This window comes from Mirounga angustirostris, unplaced genomic scaffold (assembly GCF_029215605.1).
Source record: "Mirounga angustirostris isolate CCGP_5_RB_7025 unplaced genomic scaffold, mMirAng1.0.hap1 SCAF_2, whole genome shotgun sequence".
Lineage (NCBI taxonomy): Eukaryota > Metazoa > Chordata > Mammalia > Carnivora > Phocidae > Mirounga > Mirounga angustirostris.
Genome location: NW_026991710.1, coordinates 92,356,454 through 92,374,463, shown reverse-complemented (window position 1 = coordinate 92,374,463; position 18,010 = coordinate 92,356,454). Strand labels below are relative to the sequence as shown.

At 47.7% G+C, this 18,010-nt stretch overlaps 1 protein-coding gene across 1 annotated transcript; it reads left to right on the top strand.

Moving 5' to 3' along the window:
* Positions 1-5,511: 5,511 nt before the first annotated feature.
* On the top strand, positions 5,512-7,383 carry NEUROG2 (neurogenin 2). Its single transcript, XM_045879398.2, has one exon. It carries the CDS (start codon positions 5,512-5,514, stop codon positions 6,331-6,333), a length of 822 nt encoding a protein of 273 aa, XP_045735354.1. The 3' UTR covers positions 6,334-7,383.
* The last annotated feature ends 10,627 nt before the right edge of the window (positions 7,384-18,010 follow it).

Here is an 18,010-nt window from a genome sequence, read left to right as displayed (position 1 = left end):
TTGTGCGGGCTTGGGGCAAGGATCTCGGCAATGGGGCTTCGGGGCAAGGGGATGATCTTCCTTGCCTTGCATCTCGTCTCGTGGATGTCTCCGCGGCTACCAGCATACGAAAGGGGGAAGGGCTGGCGCGGTGAAGCTCGCGCCTCTCCCGGACTAGGTTGATGCGGAAACCTCCCCGGACGGGATCCGAGGGGGAAAACCAGGGGAGGCGGAGAATTCCGTGCAGGGGTCCGGGACGAAGTGGGGCGTGAGTTTACATAGCTATTTCTCCGGGCTTCCTTGACTCCCCGGAAGGGGACCGCCAAAAAATCCGAGCTCACACTAGCTCCCAGCGCTTGTCATCACAAATAACGAACTCTGGCATTGATTGCGAGGAGTCCTCGGCTGGGAAAGCTACTCTTTCCCGGTCCGGCTCCCCCGGCTCTGGAAACTGCGTTTGTAGCCCCCCAGGGAAGAACTAAGGATGTTCAGGATTGGCTAACTTGTTCTCGCCATCTTTCCGCCTTTCTGAGAGCTCCCTCGGAGGATCAGGACGTAGGGTACAAAAACCCCCTTGGCAGGCACGTCATCCTGTCCTTTTAGCAGAGAGTAGATGCACCCTCTCCGTGCAAGAAGGGTGATTTACCGGGAACTGGGGGACAGGCTCGCTGCGCAGGCAAACTTTTCCTCTTGCACTCTCTGGGAAAAGCACCCCACTTCGCGGCCTCCCCACCCCCCACTACCCCATTCACCTGCCGCAGCAAGAGTTTGGGGAGGAGACCATTTGTCCTCTTTGGCCACTTGTGAGGTCAAAGTGTGGATGGGATGTAGCCTATGGCCCCACAGCAACACCTACCCTAAACTTTAGGGCTTTTGGGTGGCCTCAAAGTTCAAGCTTCTTAGAAGCAACAAAGACTTTCTAAAGATCTCCACCTTTTCACCCCTCCCCTTACTTCACTTTTCTCTGGCTACAAGCATTCGACCCCTTTTCTTTCGAAGGCTTAGGGATGAGTTTAAATCATTGTGTTCCCATTTCTTGATAACTGCCTGCTTTGAGCTTTTGTTCTCTTAAAGTAGGATTGCACACTGAAAGAGGGGCTGAAGATGAACAGTTTGACCCTTCAGGACAGTTCACGCAGTGGACAGGAGCGGCCCTCGGTCACCATCCTCACTGATGCTATTCACGCGCTCCCCTCCCCCTTTGCATAATATTTCAGCTTCGTTTCATCTGGACAATCTTTTAGACCACACAAGTGCCTCTTGAATTTATTTAAGTTAAGAGTGCTAGAAGAGTCCAGCTAAGGATATTTGGCGTTGGTCACGTCTTCGCAAATCTGAGTACAAATCGAAATTTCTTTCTTTCAGCAAAACCGAGCAAAATGCTGAACAAATAGAATTCTGCAACTGAGTGTGAATGCTTGGCTTCTGAATTTCACTACCGTTGTTAGACTGTTCTTGGGGTTGTTTCTTTTCTTTTCTTTTTAAAAATAATATTCTTCATGGTGGGAAATATTTCCAGCAGTGTTCTACTACTGAGTGATGCTTCTCTCGAAAGCTATAATACAAACATACAACCAAAATTCTTAGAATTCCAAGATGATCTAAAGGGTGATTTTTTAAAACTCTTGTTCTTTGCACAGTAATCTAACATACACCACTGCATACACCCAAAGAAGCCCTTATTTCAAAGATAAAATTCTGTAATGCCCACGATATCTTTATATTTACATAGATTGGAGGTTGACTGATGTCAGTGTTTGAACATGTACACAACCTGAAGTTTCTTGGCACAATTTTTTCTTTTAAAGAAAATTTCTGGAATCAGAAATGTGAAATTTACCCTAATAATATTTTACCTTTACTAAATATCTGCAGAGGACACACCTAAATATGCATTATTCACTTCTTACAGACAGTATAGAAAGTTTGGATTTTGACAAGAGAAAGCATGTACCCTTTCGGTGCATCATAAAAACATAAAATCCTGGGAGAACATAACAACTGGGGAGTCAGACACCCAAATGCTGTTAACAATCAACTAAAGAAATCCATTGTGTGTTTCACTAGCACTAAGCATTAGACCCAGCTTGATCTCTGTGTCTGTTTAGAGTTATACAAGACTGATCAGGCTTTCCTTTAAAAGCCTCTTCTTAACTGGTTTCTGCTTCTGTTCTTCCCCCCCAATATATTTTATCATCAGATGAACCCAGCACTTCTAGCCAAACTGAAATTTTAAAACAACTGGTCCGAAGAGGTACCGTTCTACTGATACTAAAATAAACCCTTCTTGCTTTCTATTAGTCTATTGGCTTGTCTGTCTTTGTAGGCAACTCCTGTGTGAGACGTAGCTATCTACAGACTGACACTCCAGGTTCCTCCAATCATTCCAGTATTTATTTCTGGCAGTCTTTGATCATTCCCTCAGAACCCAGCTTTCTCATCCCCTGTCCCATTCAAATTAACCCCAAAATCTTGCATCCACTGCAGTGTTCCTGTGTTCCTTCAGTCTCCACCTGCTAGCCAAGACTTGAAGGCTTTCTTTTAGGGGGACTGTGAAGAGTATTTACTTGTTTGTTTGGTATCAGTGATCATCACCTGGAAAATAATGCTTACATGCAACCATGGTAAGCACTTCTGGTAACTTTTACTATGGATAGATCTTCTGCTTGATCCAACTCTTTCATGAAGTTCTGATTCTGCAGGTTCATGATATAGAACCAGAGACCCAAAGAAGTGTGAGAGAGGCAGATACTGTATTTTGGAGACTGAAAGTGTCTCTCCTTTCTTTATAAATTTTTGCACTTCTCACAAATGAAATCAAGCTGCTCGGAAAAGATGGAGGAGGTAACCTGGGGAAATAATGCTTTTAAATTTAGGGAACTTGTTTTTCAAAAGGGAGGAGAGGCAAAACACAAATATCAGTGAGCAAAGTGAAAATCGTGGCAGTCTTAAAATCATTTCGAGACAGAAGGAAGTCTGGAGTTTGGAGAGAGCTGAAGTGGGCAAAAGTCTCTTTCGTGGGATTCTAGTTTCCATTTTCTTTCCTTTGTGCCTTCCAATCCTGCTTACTCTCTGCAGAAAATATGAAATTAAAACCATGCCAAAACACTAACAACCACTTTCATCGTGCCCTTCTCTGAAATAAACTTTTCCCCCAATTCCTACAAACTGAATGAGACAGAGACCTGCAGACAATTATCTTTTTCTCTTGCCACTTTTCAACTCCCAACATTCCAAATGCTCCTTGCTGAAACTTAGTTTGCCGAAGGGATCTTAAGGGAGACTCTCCTATCTACCGGAGTCCAGATCCACCGCCACTACTCATGCATAGTCTAATGCTCGGCCCAGTACACACTTCTGGGGGCTCTGCTTCTGTCTCTAAGAAAAGTCAGCCACGTCGACAACAGGGTGGGCATGAGCGTGAGGAGGAGGAGGAGAGGGAGGGCTGACGAGCAATGCAGAACAAGCTTCCCCCGAAGTCCAGTCACCCTCAGCTCTATTTTCCCGTTGAAAAGCCGGGAGTATGGGGAGGACGGGCCCCTTGTCCCTACAACGCCCCCCAGCGCGGAGCAGAGGTCACGGAAATGTCAGCGTAGCCCAGGCGCCCGCGGGAGCTGCCCGTCGGCCGCTCCTCCCACTCCGCTCGCTGCCACCGTCGCAGGAAGTCACCTGGTTGTCTGGCCCCGCGGTAAACTGGGGTTAACCCGAAAAATAAAACAAAACAAACAAAACCTGTGTCAGTTCCCGGAGATTCAGTTTGTCACAGGTAAAATGAGGAGAGCCCTTTTAGCTCCAACACGTGAGCGCTTTTATTCTCACGTCCGCAAAAAGCCCATCAACCGCTCCCACCCTCGCTGTCTCTCCTTCTAGGAGACGCCTCGACGAACCCGCCAAGGTCCTCTTCCTTCACCCTCGCACGCCAGTCTCTCTGCAACTTAAACACGCTTGCCCACCAGGTGCCCACAACGCGCCACCCCTACCACATATTCCTCCCTTAACCAAATGACTGCGTTTTTAAAACCATTTACTATTTGATGCAGCTCCTAAGAGCCTTTGCCAAGAGACGCCGGGCGGCACCAGAGCGTAGCTGCTTTCGCCGGCATTCTGACCCCCATTAACTAATTCCTCGGATCTCGACGTCCGGGAGCTGAGAGGCCGGGCAGCGGCGGGTACTGTGCGGGCGCGCGCGCCAGGGCTGGGGCGGGGGGGGGGGGGGGGCGTGCGGCCGCAAGGATGGGGGCGGGGGCGGTAGCCTCGGTCTCCCCAAAGGCCCCCGGCGCCCCGGCCCCTAATGAGCGGCTGAAAGGGAGCGGGCTCCGGTGCGCGTGGCTCGCAGGCCTCCCGGAGTCCGGGGCGCCCTGATTGGCCAGCTGCGCCTCGCGACCTCCATTCATTAATAAATTAGCGGCACGCTCCAGCCGAGCGCGAGCCACCAATCACAATGGGCAGCGGCGGCGACAACAGCCGCAGCTTGAGCTGAAGCCGCCACCGCGGCTTCAGCCGCTCCGACCGCAGCCCTGAGCTCCGACAGGAGCTTTAGAACCATTTTATGCTGATTAGATAAAGGGGGAAAAGAGGCGGGGGCGATGGGAGGAGGAGGATGGATGGCAGGGCCGGGGAGGGGGGGAGGTGGGTGAAGAAAGAGAAAGAAATGAATGATGATAATGCAATGAAAAGAATAAGCCGGGGGGAGGGAAGAGCGGGGGAGAAGGGGGGGTCGGCACAGGGGGAGGAGGAGGCGGCGGCCGGGGGTGGGGGGGAGGTGGGGGCCCCGGGGGCAGATCTGATTGTTTTCTTGGTGATATATAAGGGGTTTTAAGGAGAGTCGTGTGCCAGACACGCAGCCACTGAACCACAAGCAGCTTCGCTTTAACTGGAGTGCCCGGGAGTCGCGTGCCAGGAGCCGCACGGCCGAGGACTGACTGACAGACAGACACGCACCACCACCACAACACACGAGACCCGGGCGGATCGCCGCGGCCGCCGGGGCTCTTGGCAAACCCGCCCGCCGGATTGGTCCCCCGCGGAGCCGCGCCAGAGCCGCTGTTTTCAAGCGCCGAGAAGGACGCAGCGCTGCGCTCCCGGCAGCGCGGAGAATCGCAGCACACGCCCAAATAATAGCGACGCCGAGACGCATTTAGGGAGCAACGACGTAAGTATCCGCCCTGTGGCTTCTAACTTGCAAGGGTGTTTCCGGCACCCCGTTGCACCACGTCCGAACGCCCTTTGCTCGCGTGGAATCTTCGTCCCGGGGGCCGTAGCCCCTCTCCGCGCGGTACACAGCCTTGAGGTCAGCCCGCCGAGGGCGGGGCCCGGTTGGCTGGCTGGCGGCGGGGTCAGAACCAGGGGCTCTCCTGAGCTTGGAGAGCACTGGCGGGGTTTCCTCCCTAACTACGTTCTTCCTTGGCGCGGTTCCGAACCAGTCCTGGCGGGTGCGCGCAGGAGTACTGCCCGCGGACACCGAGAACGTGCCTCGGCCTCTGTATTTACATCGCGTTTGGTTCTTTCTCCCTCCCCGCTCTCTTCGGTAGGATGTTTGTCAAATCCGAGACGTTGGAGTTGAAGGAGGAAGAGGACGTGCTGGTGCTGCTCGGCTCGGCCTCCCCCGCCTCGGCGGCCCTCACCCCGCTGTCTTCCAGCGCGGACGAGGAGGAAGAGGAGGAGCTGGGCGCGGCGGGCGGGGCGCGCGGGCCGCGCGGGGCCGAGGCGCGGCCGGGGGCGCTGGGCGGCTCGCCGGCGGGAGCCGAGGGCTGCCGGCCTGCGCGGCTGCTGGGTCTGGTGCACGAGTGCAGTAAGCGGCGCCCCTCCAGGGCGCGGGCCGTTTCCCGCGGCGCCAAGACGGCCGAGACGGTGCAGCGCATCAAGAAGACCCGTAGACTGAAGGCCAACAACCGTGAGCGCAACCGCATGCACAACCTCAATGCGGCGCTGGACGCGCTGCGCGAGGTACTCCCCACGTTCCCCGAGGACGCCAAGCTCACCAAGATCGAGACCCTGCGCTTCGCCCACAATTATATCTGGGCGCTCACCGAGACCCTGCGCCTGGCGGACCATTGCGGGGGTGGCGGCGGAGGCCTGCCGGGGGCGCTCTTTTCCGAGACCGTGTTGCTGAGCCCGGGAGGCGCTAGCGCCTCCCTGAGCAGCAGCGGAGACAGCCCGTCGCCTGCCTCCACCTGGAGCTGCACCAACAGCCCAGCGCCGTCGTCCTCGGCGTCCTCCAACTCCACGTCCCCTTACAGCTGCACTTTATCTCCTGCCAGCCCGGCGGGGTCTGACATGGACTATTGGCAGCCCCCACCTCCCGACAAGCACCGCTACGCACCTCACCTCCCCATAGTCAGGGACTGTATCTAGAACTGCCATCCTTGCTACCCGCGCCAGGCCTTAGTGGGTTCCCGTTCCTGTCCCTGACCAAGCCCTCCTCCCACCCCTCTCCTGTCCCCACTTCTATGCCCTGGAAACCATCTCACTTCACGGGGCAGATGTAGCCGTTCTGAATCCTGGGTTGTTTGCTGCATTCCCTGGCTAAGTGTTTCCTTCCTTCAGACGGTCTCTAATTTATTGACGGTGTAATGGAGCTTATTGTCAAAGAGGATGGTAGAATTTGGGGGGCGTTTCTTAAGGCTAAAAAGATGCTGGGAAGCGATGAAGGTGGCCTGTCTAAAGAGTTTGCAGAGTGGACTGACGCTCCTCCCCCTCTCTGTAACACCAGGGGGACTCGGAGCGGTTCGTGTGAATCTCCCAGGGGAAATGCAACTGGTTCCTCTGATCTCTTCACCTTTGCTTCTACATAGAGATGTTAATGTCGAGTAGAAACAAATGTATCTTAGCATCTGAATGATTTTACCGGTAATAATATTATCCACAGATTTGCAATGGCTGGCATCTGTTTTATTCCCATTGCTGTCTGCGGGCTGTGGGAATTTCACCTGTCAAACCAAACTTTCCCTCTCTGATGTGCACTTTGTTCTGTTTCCCAGATTCGTCACAATGCCTATTGTCCCGTCCTTCTCTTTCCTTTTTCTTCTCCATTTTGCCATCTGTCTCTTATGATTTATAAGGGGAAAAAAGTTGTTTTGTTAGAGGGCCAGGTTAGAAGTCATTGTATAATTTGTAGGCTTTGTAATGATTGAATGCAAGCGTGGAAATTTAGGCTGAACTCTCTATCAAAAGGAAAAACGTGGAGGAAAAGGGAAAAATCAGGAGGGAGGATTGCTTCATGCATTATTTATCTCGACCTTTTAGGGGAGAAGGAACTCCCCCATTCTTTCAAGAGATTAAAAATAAATCAACAGACTGAAAACCTAAGCAGACACGGAGCATTATCAGGATCAGCCACACACGTGTTCCCTTCTATTTATTATAAAGAAATTTTTCATGGGAAAAGTATGTATTTTTTGTATATTTTACAGAGTTTATTCTAGTATGTATTTACATCTTGAACAAAAAATTGTTCTTGTGATTAAACTATAAATAAAATATATAATTTTCATAATTTTTCTGTGTTGTATTCTAACTTTTGCCTGCTTTTGTGGTTTTTAGAAGAATGTGTTGTGCCTTCCTGAAATTCTCCCTGTAGCAAATTGAGTTAGAGTACTTGTATTTTTCATCAGTGTTTGTGTGCAGAATTTCGCTGACACATAAAGTCTAAGAGATCACAAGAAGCTGAATCATATTTGAGACATTAACACTGACATCAGAGTGTAACTGCATACAAACAAAACTTGATTTTTAAGAAATCAATTTCTGAGTGAACAAGATCAGTAAAAAGGGGGGGAGGGTTAAAAGATAATTAAATCATGATAGTTCCAAAGTTCAGAAACCTTGATGTAAAAAAAAAAAAAAGTGGAGTTGAAATTTCTTGTGAGAATGTGTAGAGAAATGCTTCTTACACTTTGAGTTTCAGTTATCACCTGTGAACTGTAGGGACTGGACAGTGATTTCCAAGGTCCCTTCCAGCTCTTACATCTGTGATATATTTATAATTCATTATTGGAAGCTGATTTTGTATTAGCCATTTTAACAAACTTGTTGGTTTTAAAAGTAAATTCCTGGAGAAAAAATATTCAGAGTGAGCTGGGATAAAATTGCATCTGAGGCAAATAGCTAAGCTTTCCATTTTTGTTAAAATAATTACATAGTCAAAACTTAGAGAGAAAGCAAAAATGGTTTCCTAATCTCCCCAACACATAACTCTGTAATTTGCACTTCAATTTCCAAAGCAGAAGTGAATAGCATCATGGGTCAAAGATGACCAAGTGAAGGTTGACCACATTCTAGGGTTAAGCCCCTTCCTTGGTGGAGGGTGGCCACTGGACAACACAAGCTAGAAAAAAAAAATCACCTTAGCAAGGAAATGTTGGTTGTTCATGCTCCCCTCCCTCCCCAATGAACTTCATATCTGCTTCTGGTTTGGGCTAAATCTTCCACTCCTCTGCATTAAGCAACAATAATTTCTCCTGAGATATCTATCTGAAACTACTCCTCCTCTCTACCCATATGGAAAATATTAAGTGTTTAGTATCTTAATAACCATTTTTTTTTTAATCAAAGGGAGAACCAAGCCAGGGGTTCGCTTTGTTTTGTTTTCATAGCTGGACAGAAAAGAGACCTGTTGGAAAACCCTTCTAATTTAAAGATTGTGCTATTCCTAGCCACTCTTAATTATCTGATATGAGGAGACGGTGCTTATCTTTAATATTCACAGTTATGTTTCTAGTGTTTAAAAAGCTAAGCCGCGAGTAAAACAATTTTAGTAGGGTAGTTTTAAAACATCACAGTTTTAATGCCAAATAATTGTTCTAGTGATGATGCTTATGAAGATATATGGTGCTTCTTTTGGAAATTTGCCAAAGAAACATTTCATGGCATAGGTCTGTGGAGACAAACTCTCAGGGCAGTTAGTCTCCCAAGACTATGGGAAACCTCCTCAATTGGTGGGGTGATCCCATAGACAGGTGACTCTAATTGTTTAGCTGGAGAGGCATGGATGCCGAGATGGTCCAATAACCACAGCTTTGAGTAAGGGCAATACGGCGAACGAGCAGCCGCGCCTACACAGGACCGGCGGCGCGTTTAGCTGCAGCTTGTAGGTCCCCATACACGTCAGCAGCATGTCATCCATGGCTGGAATTCCGTCTACCATTTGTAACCTATACTCAGGCTATCCCTTCCTCATCTAGAGCAGACCTTATTTTACACTAAATTGGTGCAATTATTTTTATGGCGTCCAATCTCTTTCCGCGGTTAAGGATGATGATCTTTCTGCCCCACTTCGCGCAGGGAAGTCGCGCAGCAACTTCCATAGCCTGTCCTTTACCCCCCTCTGTAAGAATGAGAATTACAGGGTGGAGGCCGCTGCTTCTGCAGTAGGGAATATAGTCGCCCTTCCCTTTGGCCCATTTCCTCCCCACGTTACGACCACAACGGGATGAGCTGGGTCTGTCTGCATCGAGCGGGCTGGTGGGCGGCTGAGCAGCCACTCTTTCTCTGGCAGCTCCCGGATGGCAAACGTTTCAAACAAGACCAAGGAGATGTTCTTCCAATGCCAGCCAGTCCCACACCGCCAGAGTTGCTAGATCTTTCCAGCGCCAACGGGTGCGCTGCGCGTGTTTACCTAAGGGCAGAGAGGTGCCAAGGTTGCTCCTGTCCTCTTTGGAAACTTCGCTTCGACGCCGTCAGGGTTCCGGTACTGGTCGTATTTATTTGTTCTGAACTGCCCAGGCCTTGTTACCAGACTAATTTTTCCTTCACCAGACTGTAAATAAATCCAGCCGAGGGCCCACAAGGAGGAAAAAAGCAGCAGAGGGACGGGCTGCCAACTGCTGGGCCCACCGCGGGACCCCGGCCCAGGCTCAGCCGAGGCGCGAGGAGAGAGCAGGGCTGAGGAGCCGGGAGTCCGGCCGCACCCGAGCAGGGGTCGGGTGGGCGCCCTCCGGGGCCGAGCCTTGCAGGCCGGGCAGAGGCGAGGGCACCGGAAGGCCCCGGGCGGCCTTGTCTCGGAGAGAGCGAGGGTCCAGTCGGTCCTTCCCTGAGTTTAGCCCGATTACGCATGAAGGACATCTGGGCCCAAGGCCCGCTGTAGCCGCGCACCCCCGCCATTCCGGGGGGCAGGGGCTCCTGGCTGCGGCGAGCCCCCCCCCCCCGCCTCGCCCTCCGCCTGCAGTTCGCCGGGTGCACCCCCTGCATTGCACAGCCTCGGGCAGGTTGTGACTTCTGGGCACCGACACCTGGAACCCGTTAAAAGCGCCTCCTCCTCGTGCTCGGCCTCCCCCCGCCCCCCCCCCCCCGGCGCCCCCTCGGCTCTAGGGCTCCCAGGCGAGCTTTGAATGTATTAATTAAATAAAGCAGGCAGCCCTTGAATCGCACCGATGCAGGGCGCTCCCGGGAGCGTGAAAGTCCCGGCCTCCGAATCCGCAAAAGAAAATGTGTGAAAAGAGAATTAGTGAAATTAGGTTAGACCAATAAAACGTGAGGGCTCCAGCACCCCCCTTCCCGCTCCCCCAGCCTGGGGCTAGAAGGGCTATCTGGTCTGATCTATTGTTTCCCTCCCTGGCAGGGGGTTCATTGTGTGATAAATAATTCCCCTTCCATTTTATTCTTTAAAAAAAAAGGGGGGGTATTTGCATAATCACTGCTTTGATGTGGCCAGAAATCGGAGGCTTGGTCTCCCCAAGTCTACTGCTGGTAGCGAAGCAACAAAGCTCGATCCAGATCTTTCACTTCGCTACCAGTGTGTGGGGCAGATTGTCAGGAACGGCAGCGTTAAGCTCCTTTTTTTTTTTTTTTTTTAAGGATCCATTTTAATGATTAAACCTAAGGAATGTCAAAAAAAAATGGGGGGTGAAAAACGAGGGTTCTCACCCCCCTCTGCTTCTCCCTGTCCTTTAGGGTTCATTGTTCTCGGCAGTTTTCCCCCAAAGCCTTTGGGTGTGTGTGTGGGGGGGGGATGCGCCTTGCTTGGGGCAGCCCCACGTGGCACGCAGTGGGCACCCGCAAGGTCCGCCCGGGCGGGGAGGAGCGAGAACTGCAGGAGCAGTTCTTCTTGCACACCCCCATCACCCCTCCTCCACGGTTTTCTTTTCCCAGTTTGGTTTATCCAGCCTGGATGAGCTCCTCTTACGGAGGGCGCTGAAGTGAGTTTGCTCTTTAGACCCGGAATCGAATCCGGGGGGTCTCCTGGGAACGCAACTTGAGGGCAGTTTCGGGCAGTCCCCGACGGGAGAGAGGAGCAAAGAAATTCAGTCATCCGGAAAGCAGAACGGGAAAGCCAGTGTGGCCGAAGCTATTATTTTCCTGCAAGGTGGCGTGAGTTGGGAGGATGGAGTGGGAAAGGACCCTGATGGTGTGTGCACTACAACAAATGACTTTTTTTCTTTTTTTTCCCCCGTCTTTGGTGCCAGGGTTGGAGGAGGAGGGAGGGCGACGGGAGTGCTCCTGTCTGCCTTCGCTGGCACCCGACTTCTCCAGCCACTCAAAGCGCAAAGGGCGGGGGGTGGGGGAGAGTCAACTTGGATTATTGACTAGGAACACTCCGTGAGAGGCCGGGGCTCCCCGAGCGCCCGCACAGGCGCCAGCTGTGCGCTCCAGCCTGGGTGGGTCTCACCTGCGCGAGAGACGCTCAGCCTCCTGGGATCCGAGCGCTGGAATCCCGCAGGGGTGGGGGTGGGGAGATGCAGGCGGGGAAGGAGGATCCGCAGAGCTTTCCTCCCCCTCTCTGGCCCCCGCCTCTCACCGAGCTGACTCCCCGCCATTCTTCAGGTGTTCTCCCAGCTTTCGGATCGCAGAGCTTCGGTGGTGGTTAGCTCATTATCAATTCTCTTTTTATTTATTTTTCCCTTTCCCTTGTCAAGGCTGTAACTGTGTAAGCATTAGGTTTTCATGCCAAGTTTCTCACAAGACAAAAATCGTATTACTTAAGAAATAAAAGGACTTGGGATCTAAGGTTCCTCCCAAAGAGGCATACTTTTAATTTTGGCTGGACTTCGGGGACCGTGCTTTAGATTCACGTTACCTGGGAGCCACTGTAGTTAGTCGTGTACATTGAATTCCAGGGATGTAGGAAATCAAGATGCAAAAAGTTAAATTTATTTCAAAGGACACATCTCCAAGGGAGGCTGTTTGGACTGTAACGGGGCCTTTCAAAGGTTCAGAAACGAGTGTGTTTCTCCGCCGCTCTTGCTGAATTGCAGAGCAGACTGGTCACCAACGTCTTTCTTCATTTCTCCTTTCTTTCTGATGATTCCATCATCACCTTCTCTCCTTTCTCTTCACTCCAGTGCCTGGAGGCATACCTGGCGAGGTAAAACAACGGAGTAAAGAACCAAAACTTTCACCTATTTTATTTGATCTAGAAACAATGAAGTAAAAGTGCGGAAGTCCATGTAAAACGGAAACTGGAACCTTCAACATAAGCAGAGAGAACTCAGGGCCGGTTTCCATGGCAGCAGCTTGCAATAAAGCCTAATTCCTTGTGACAAAGAGGTCATCTTCCTTTTCAGACGTGTTTATGATCCCTTTGTGCATTGTATTTTGGCATAAAAGCTTCTCGGCACTGTCAGGGCTCCGCGGGCAGCTCCATGACTCTCAAGGGGGTTTATTGCCTCCTTGGTCTAAGAATAGCAGAAAGAAACCAAACCAGTGCCCGTGTGACAAAAGAGTAACCCCACAGGCTTGCTGTTGCTTTCTTTCTGTAATACATAAATCTTGATACGGACTGAATAATTAAAAATGAGGGATTCTGGGTGTAACTTGAGTTTGATTTTGTGTTTTTCAACCTTTTATATCTACTGAAACACCACATGCAAACAAATACAAGAAAACTGATCAAATGGGAGGATATGATTAATTTTTTTCTTGCCTTACTTTCCACATAATTTCGGAAAAGTAATCAAATGGTGTTAAAACCTTGAACATACCTTTGAAACTGTCTGGAGGAAAGTCTAGCCATAACTTTAGAGAAGTATGGTATTAATGTATTCATACTTCTTTTCATATCACAGTGCCTAGAACATGATCAAAAAATTTTTTTAATCAAACCCCAAAATAATTTTATTTTCTTTAACTCTCAAATTGCCATGGCAGAAACTTGGAAATAGACAAAGAGGAAAACATGATTTTGCTGGTGGAGCAGTAAAGCATCTTGAAGTCCTGAGTTCAAATCCAGTGTTTCTCTTGAATTGGAAGAAATGATTCACCATATCCAATGACTGTCATTGGGTATGTGCCCAGGCAAGCCTTTCCTGAGCTCTTGTTGGCATTTGCAACAGAAGCTCTTATTCTTTTCAGGAGACCTAAAGAGTCCATCTTGAGAACATCTTCATTCTGGGAAGTTCAGAAAGAGTGCATTGAAAAGTGAGTTTTCTTTTTTGTGATCAAGTTTTAAAAGGGTTTCAGTTCTACTTGAGTAAAACTGTTCTAGAATCTTAGGCTATTCTGCTTTCCTATACTGGAGAGAGATTTCTAGACTTCCCAGAGCTTTTTCAAAGCCAAAGGGTTCTGAACTACGGCAGATGAAGCTGACCTGATGAAGGCCCTGGCTAGTGGCGCCCTCCACACCTTCACATTGCTTTGCTCTGAATTTCTTGGACACTTATGCCTTCCATAACAACACGTGTAAGACGATAATGATGATAAGACATGACAAAGCAGGCTGGAGCAAATCTCTAGGGTGGCAACTACTGGTTGTTACAATTCTCCAGGTAAATGCTGCTTCTGTATCTTTCCACCTAAAAGAGATCAAACTTCAGTTTTCTTTAAGGGCTCCCTTTTTCTGCCCCAGCAAATTAAGTGATATTATAAGACCTTTGGTAAGGGACTAGAAGGAGAGTGTTCATAAACATTAGGCTTCTCAACTTTTTGGTATTCATGATTCAGTTTTGAATTTTAGATTTTTTTTTAATTTTTGAAATTCTGATAGTATGTTTGAAGGGATTAGGAGTCTCAAAACAACATTAAACAAGGCAGCTATGAATTATACCGCAGAGTATCCTCACTGCATCTCACAGAATCTGTAACATTCACAGCCATGCCCTTCAGCAATGTATCATTGTTTGAGGAGAACTCTTTCTTGCCCTGACAGTGCCTCCCATATTCACTAGCCACTATTCCTGCCTGTTGCAGGAAACATAGTTGCCTTCGTACTATCTTCACACTACTCTGCAACTCTTATTTAAAGCCTGTCATTTCATTTCATTCCATCTGACAGAACCCTGCTGCTGGACATTGTGGAGGATGTGCTTAGACTCCACCAATATCTGATGTTCTAACCCTACGGGGCATGCTCAGGCCCTTTATGACTGGGTGTGGCCCCCTCTCCCATCTCTATCTTCCTCTTCTTTTGAGATGGTGAGGACAAAATAGTGAAGCTGTTTGGGCTTTTGAGTGACCATATAAAGAGCAGTGGGTCCTCATGAGTCACCTAGGCTCACAGTGGATGTGGAATGAGGGAGGAAAAACTTGTGAGTTAAAAGCCACTAGGAGAGGGTAGCTCAGTTGGGTGTCCGACTTTTAATTTCAGCTCAGGGCTCAGATGGAGCCCCATCTTGGGCTCCGGGCTGGGCAGGGAGCCTGCTTCAGACTCTCTCTCTCCCTCTGCCTCCCCCTGCCCCTGCACACCATGCTCCTTCTCTCAAATAAATAGAAATAAATAAACAAACAAACAAACAAATAAATAAATAAATAAATAGATAGATAGATACCACTAGGATTTGGGGGTTATTGTTGCATTATAACAGCCTACTCTGATGAAAATGGGTATATATTTATTTCAGGACTGTATAACTTATTTGTAACAAAAAATACTTTATAATTGACTAAAATTTGGTGGCTCATCTCTGAAAAGTTTGGAGATTCTCTTTTTTTTATTTTAAAGATTTTATTTGTTTATTTGAGAGAGAGAGAGCACAAGCAGGGGGAGCTGCAGAGGGAGAAGCAGGCTTCCCGCTGAGCAGGGAGCCCAACGTGGGGCTCGATCCCAGGATCCTGAGATCATGACCTATGCCGAGGGCAGATGCTTAACCGACTGACCCACCCAGTCGCCCCTGAAGATTCTCATATAAAAGCCATTTTAAGTTTTACTTTTGGTCATGCAAAAAAGTCTTCATGCCTTGGAATCTACAGCTATCCCAAAAGTGATTTTTAGAATTACCTTAACCATTTTGTAAGTGTCCAGTCTAACAGCTTTAAGTATATTCATATGGTTGTACAAGTACTCTCCAGAATTCTCATCTTGCAAAACTGAAACTCTGTATCCATCAAATAATAACTTCCCATTTTCCCTACCCTGGCAACTACTATTCTTTCTGTTTCTATGAATTTGACTACTCGACATACCTTATATAATAAAAGCTGTTTTCATTTTTAAAGCACGTGTTGTCCCTGACCCCACTTTTCTCTATCTCATTTTAATAAACTTTAATTTTATTTCTCCACACTCCTGATGTAAAAGCGAACATTGTATAAAGTTCTATCATTTACCACACTTGCCCTTTCTGCTATGTTGTGGGAAATAATTAATGATATGGAGCTGTACTCTCCCTTGTATAGTGTTGGCTGATTGAGGGCAATTTTGCAGGAGGGCATCCATTATCAGGGTACCTGCTCTTTTTCAGTGAAGCCACCTATTCTTGAGAAAGTCCTGAAGGTAATTATGTTTTTGTCTCATTCTATTCAGAATGTGATTGAGGTAGTTTGATAGGTTCTGGAGGTTCCTTTGAAGAGTAGATAGATTCCTGGGACACTATGGGTAAAACTCACTGTGATAATGTCATTTTATTCTGTTGTACCCAAACCTATAAGGGGACACATGGTTAAACAACATGTTTAACTGAAGTGCTATAATTAACTTATTAACTTAGAGTATATATGATGAGGCTTTTCCATTTTGGAGAAGCCAGAGCACTGGATTGAGTCAAAAGGTTGAATTCCTGGTGAGAGTTCTTTCTGTTACTGAGTGGCTATGTGACCATGAGTAAGTCCCTTAGCCTGATTTGTCTACGGTAAGACGAAGTATGTCCAAAGTCTCTTCTTGCTCCAATTTTCAAAGATCATGTAAGATACAATAGATCTGCTTTTAGAAACACTTTTGAACAAACCCTAACAGTTTTATCTTGATATGTTTTTAGAAAGATTTACTTTTAAAAAGAGCCATATTGATTTCCAAATATGGATGGAGGAACCAAATTTTAAGTTGCCTTTAATAAACGTGTCTTTAAAAATGGAAACTGGAGGCTTGAGGGAGACAATTGCAAAGTCCCTCAAGGTAGGCTGGTATTTAACACCAACAAGTAACACTTGCCACGCACCTTGAATCCGATCTCATTTTTCAGCACTTGTACTGAACAGAAGCCAGTCATTTTAGGTGGGGAGGAAAAGCAAAGCTTTCAAAAAGATTTCTGTCTTTTAAGCTGCTTCCAGGCAGAGGACAACTATCTCTTTTATTCAGAGACTCATATTCCTTCATCTGCCTCCTTTATTTCTCATCTTTAAAGGCGTCTCTTGATTTGGACATCATGGATCTATAAACATATCCCACAAGTAATTTAAAATTATTCTTCTTGCGGGGAAAACAGATTAACTCTCAGGTCCCCATGAATAGCTCTGCTCTCGCCATTTTAATAAAGAAGAGTTGGACCAGTGCTGATGGCATATTTACCTTCATGAGCTAAGAAAAAAAAAAAAGGAAAAAGAAAAAGAAAAAGAAAAAAAAGTTAATTACTGCTCCGAGCAAGTTAGTCTGGCTGTCCTGAGCTCTCTTTTATTAGTTGTCCCCTTCATTAATTTCCCTCACTGGATTTGCTGCTAATAGCTGCCTGGTCCCAGTCAGCTCAAAGCCGCATCTGTGCCATTGAGCAGAAAAGTAGGAGCCTGGCCAAAGGGGGGTAGAGATGGGGTGAGGGAGACGCTCTTTACAAATCAACTCTTATTAACATGATGGTCTGGTTTGCTGAAGAGGGAAGAGGTGGGCCTCAGAGCAGAGAGGTGCAGAACAGATGAGACGTAGTGAAATCGGAAGTAGCCAGCCCCAAGCACGGCAGTTGGGATTTTTACTTCACTCCTGTGAACTAGTGTTCCCCAGTACCAACTCTCCCATCATTATTTTTTATTCCACTTACCACCAAGTAACGTATTTTGTGTTTTGCTTACATTGTCTTCCTTCATTAGAATGCAAGCTCCAGGAGGACAAGTATGTGTGTGTGTGTGTGTGTGTGTGCATGCGCGCTCCCGTGTGAGCATGTACTTCGTCCAGGGCTATCTCCATCACCGGTAACACTGCCTCCCACACAGGAGGCGCTCAATGCATATTTGTTGTGTTAATGTTGATGAAGTAATTTTTTATAGACCAAGAACATTCTGTTCTAAATTCCTGTTTGTATGCATACTCAATGAAGATACATCTCAGTGTCCCTTTTTTTTCTTTGATAAGAAGAAAGTAGTTTTTCTCAAACATTAACCTTTCCCCCAACCTCTGTCATAGATGTGGTCATAAGTGGATCTGCCTAAACAATAATTTTTTCTTCCTTGTACAATAGTTCATCTTTTCAAGCTGCACCTAGAATCTTCCAGAGCTGAGAAAAGCATACTTGCAACAATACCATGAAGTAGTGGTTGAGGTGTGAGTTAGAGGGTCAGAATATATTCTTTTTTTAAAAAAAGATTTATTTATTTATTTGAGAGAGAGAGTGAGAGAGCGTGCATGTGTGATCTGGGGGAGGGTCAGAGGGAGAGAATCTTCAAGCTGACTCCCTGCTGAGTGTGGAGACTGACTTGGGGCTTGATCTCACCACCCTGAGAACACCACCTGAGCTGAAACCAAGAGTTGGGTGCTCAACAGACTGAGACACCCAGGTGCCCTGTTCAGAATATATTCCATATAAACACAATTGCTTGAAAAAATTAAGAGGCAATAGTGATGCTTTTCTACATGCATTGTAACATACTTGAGCCTGTCCATTCACATTGCTATCACAATAAAATAAAATTAAATTTGAATACTCTGAGTATTACATGCTTGGTTTGGAATCAATCTGTT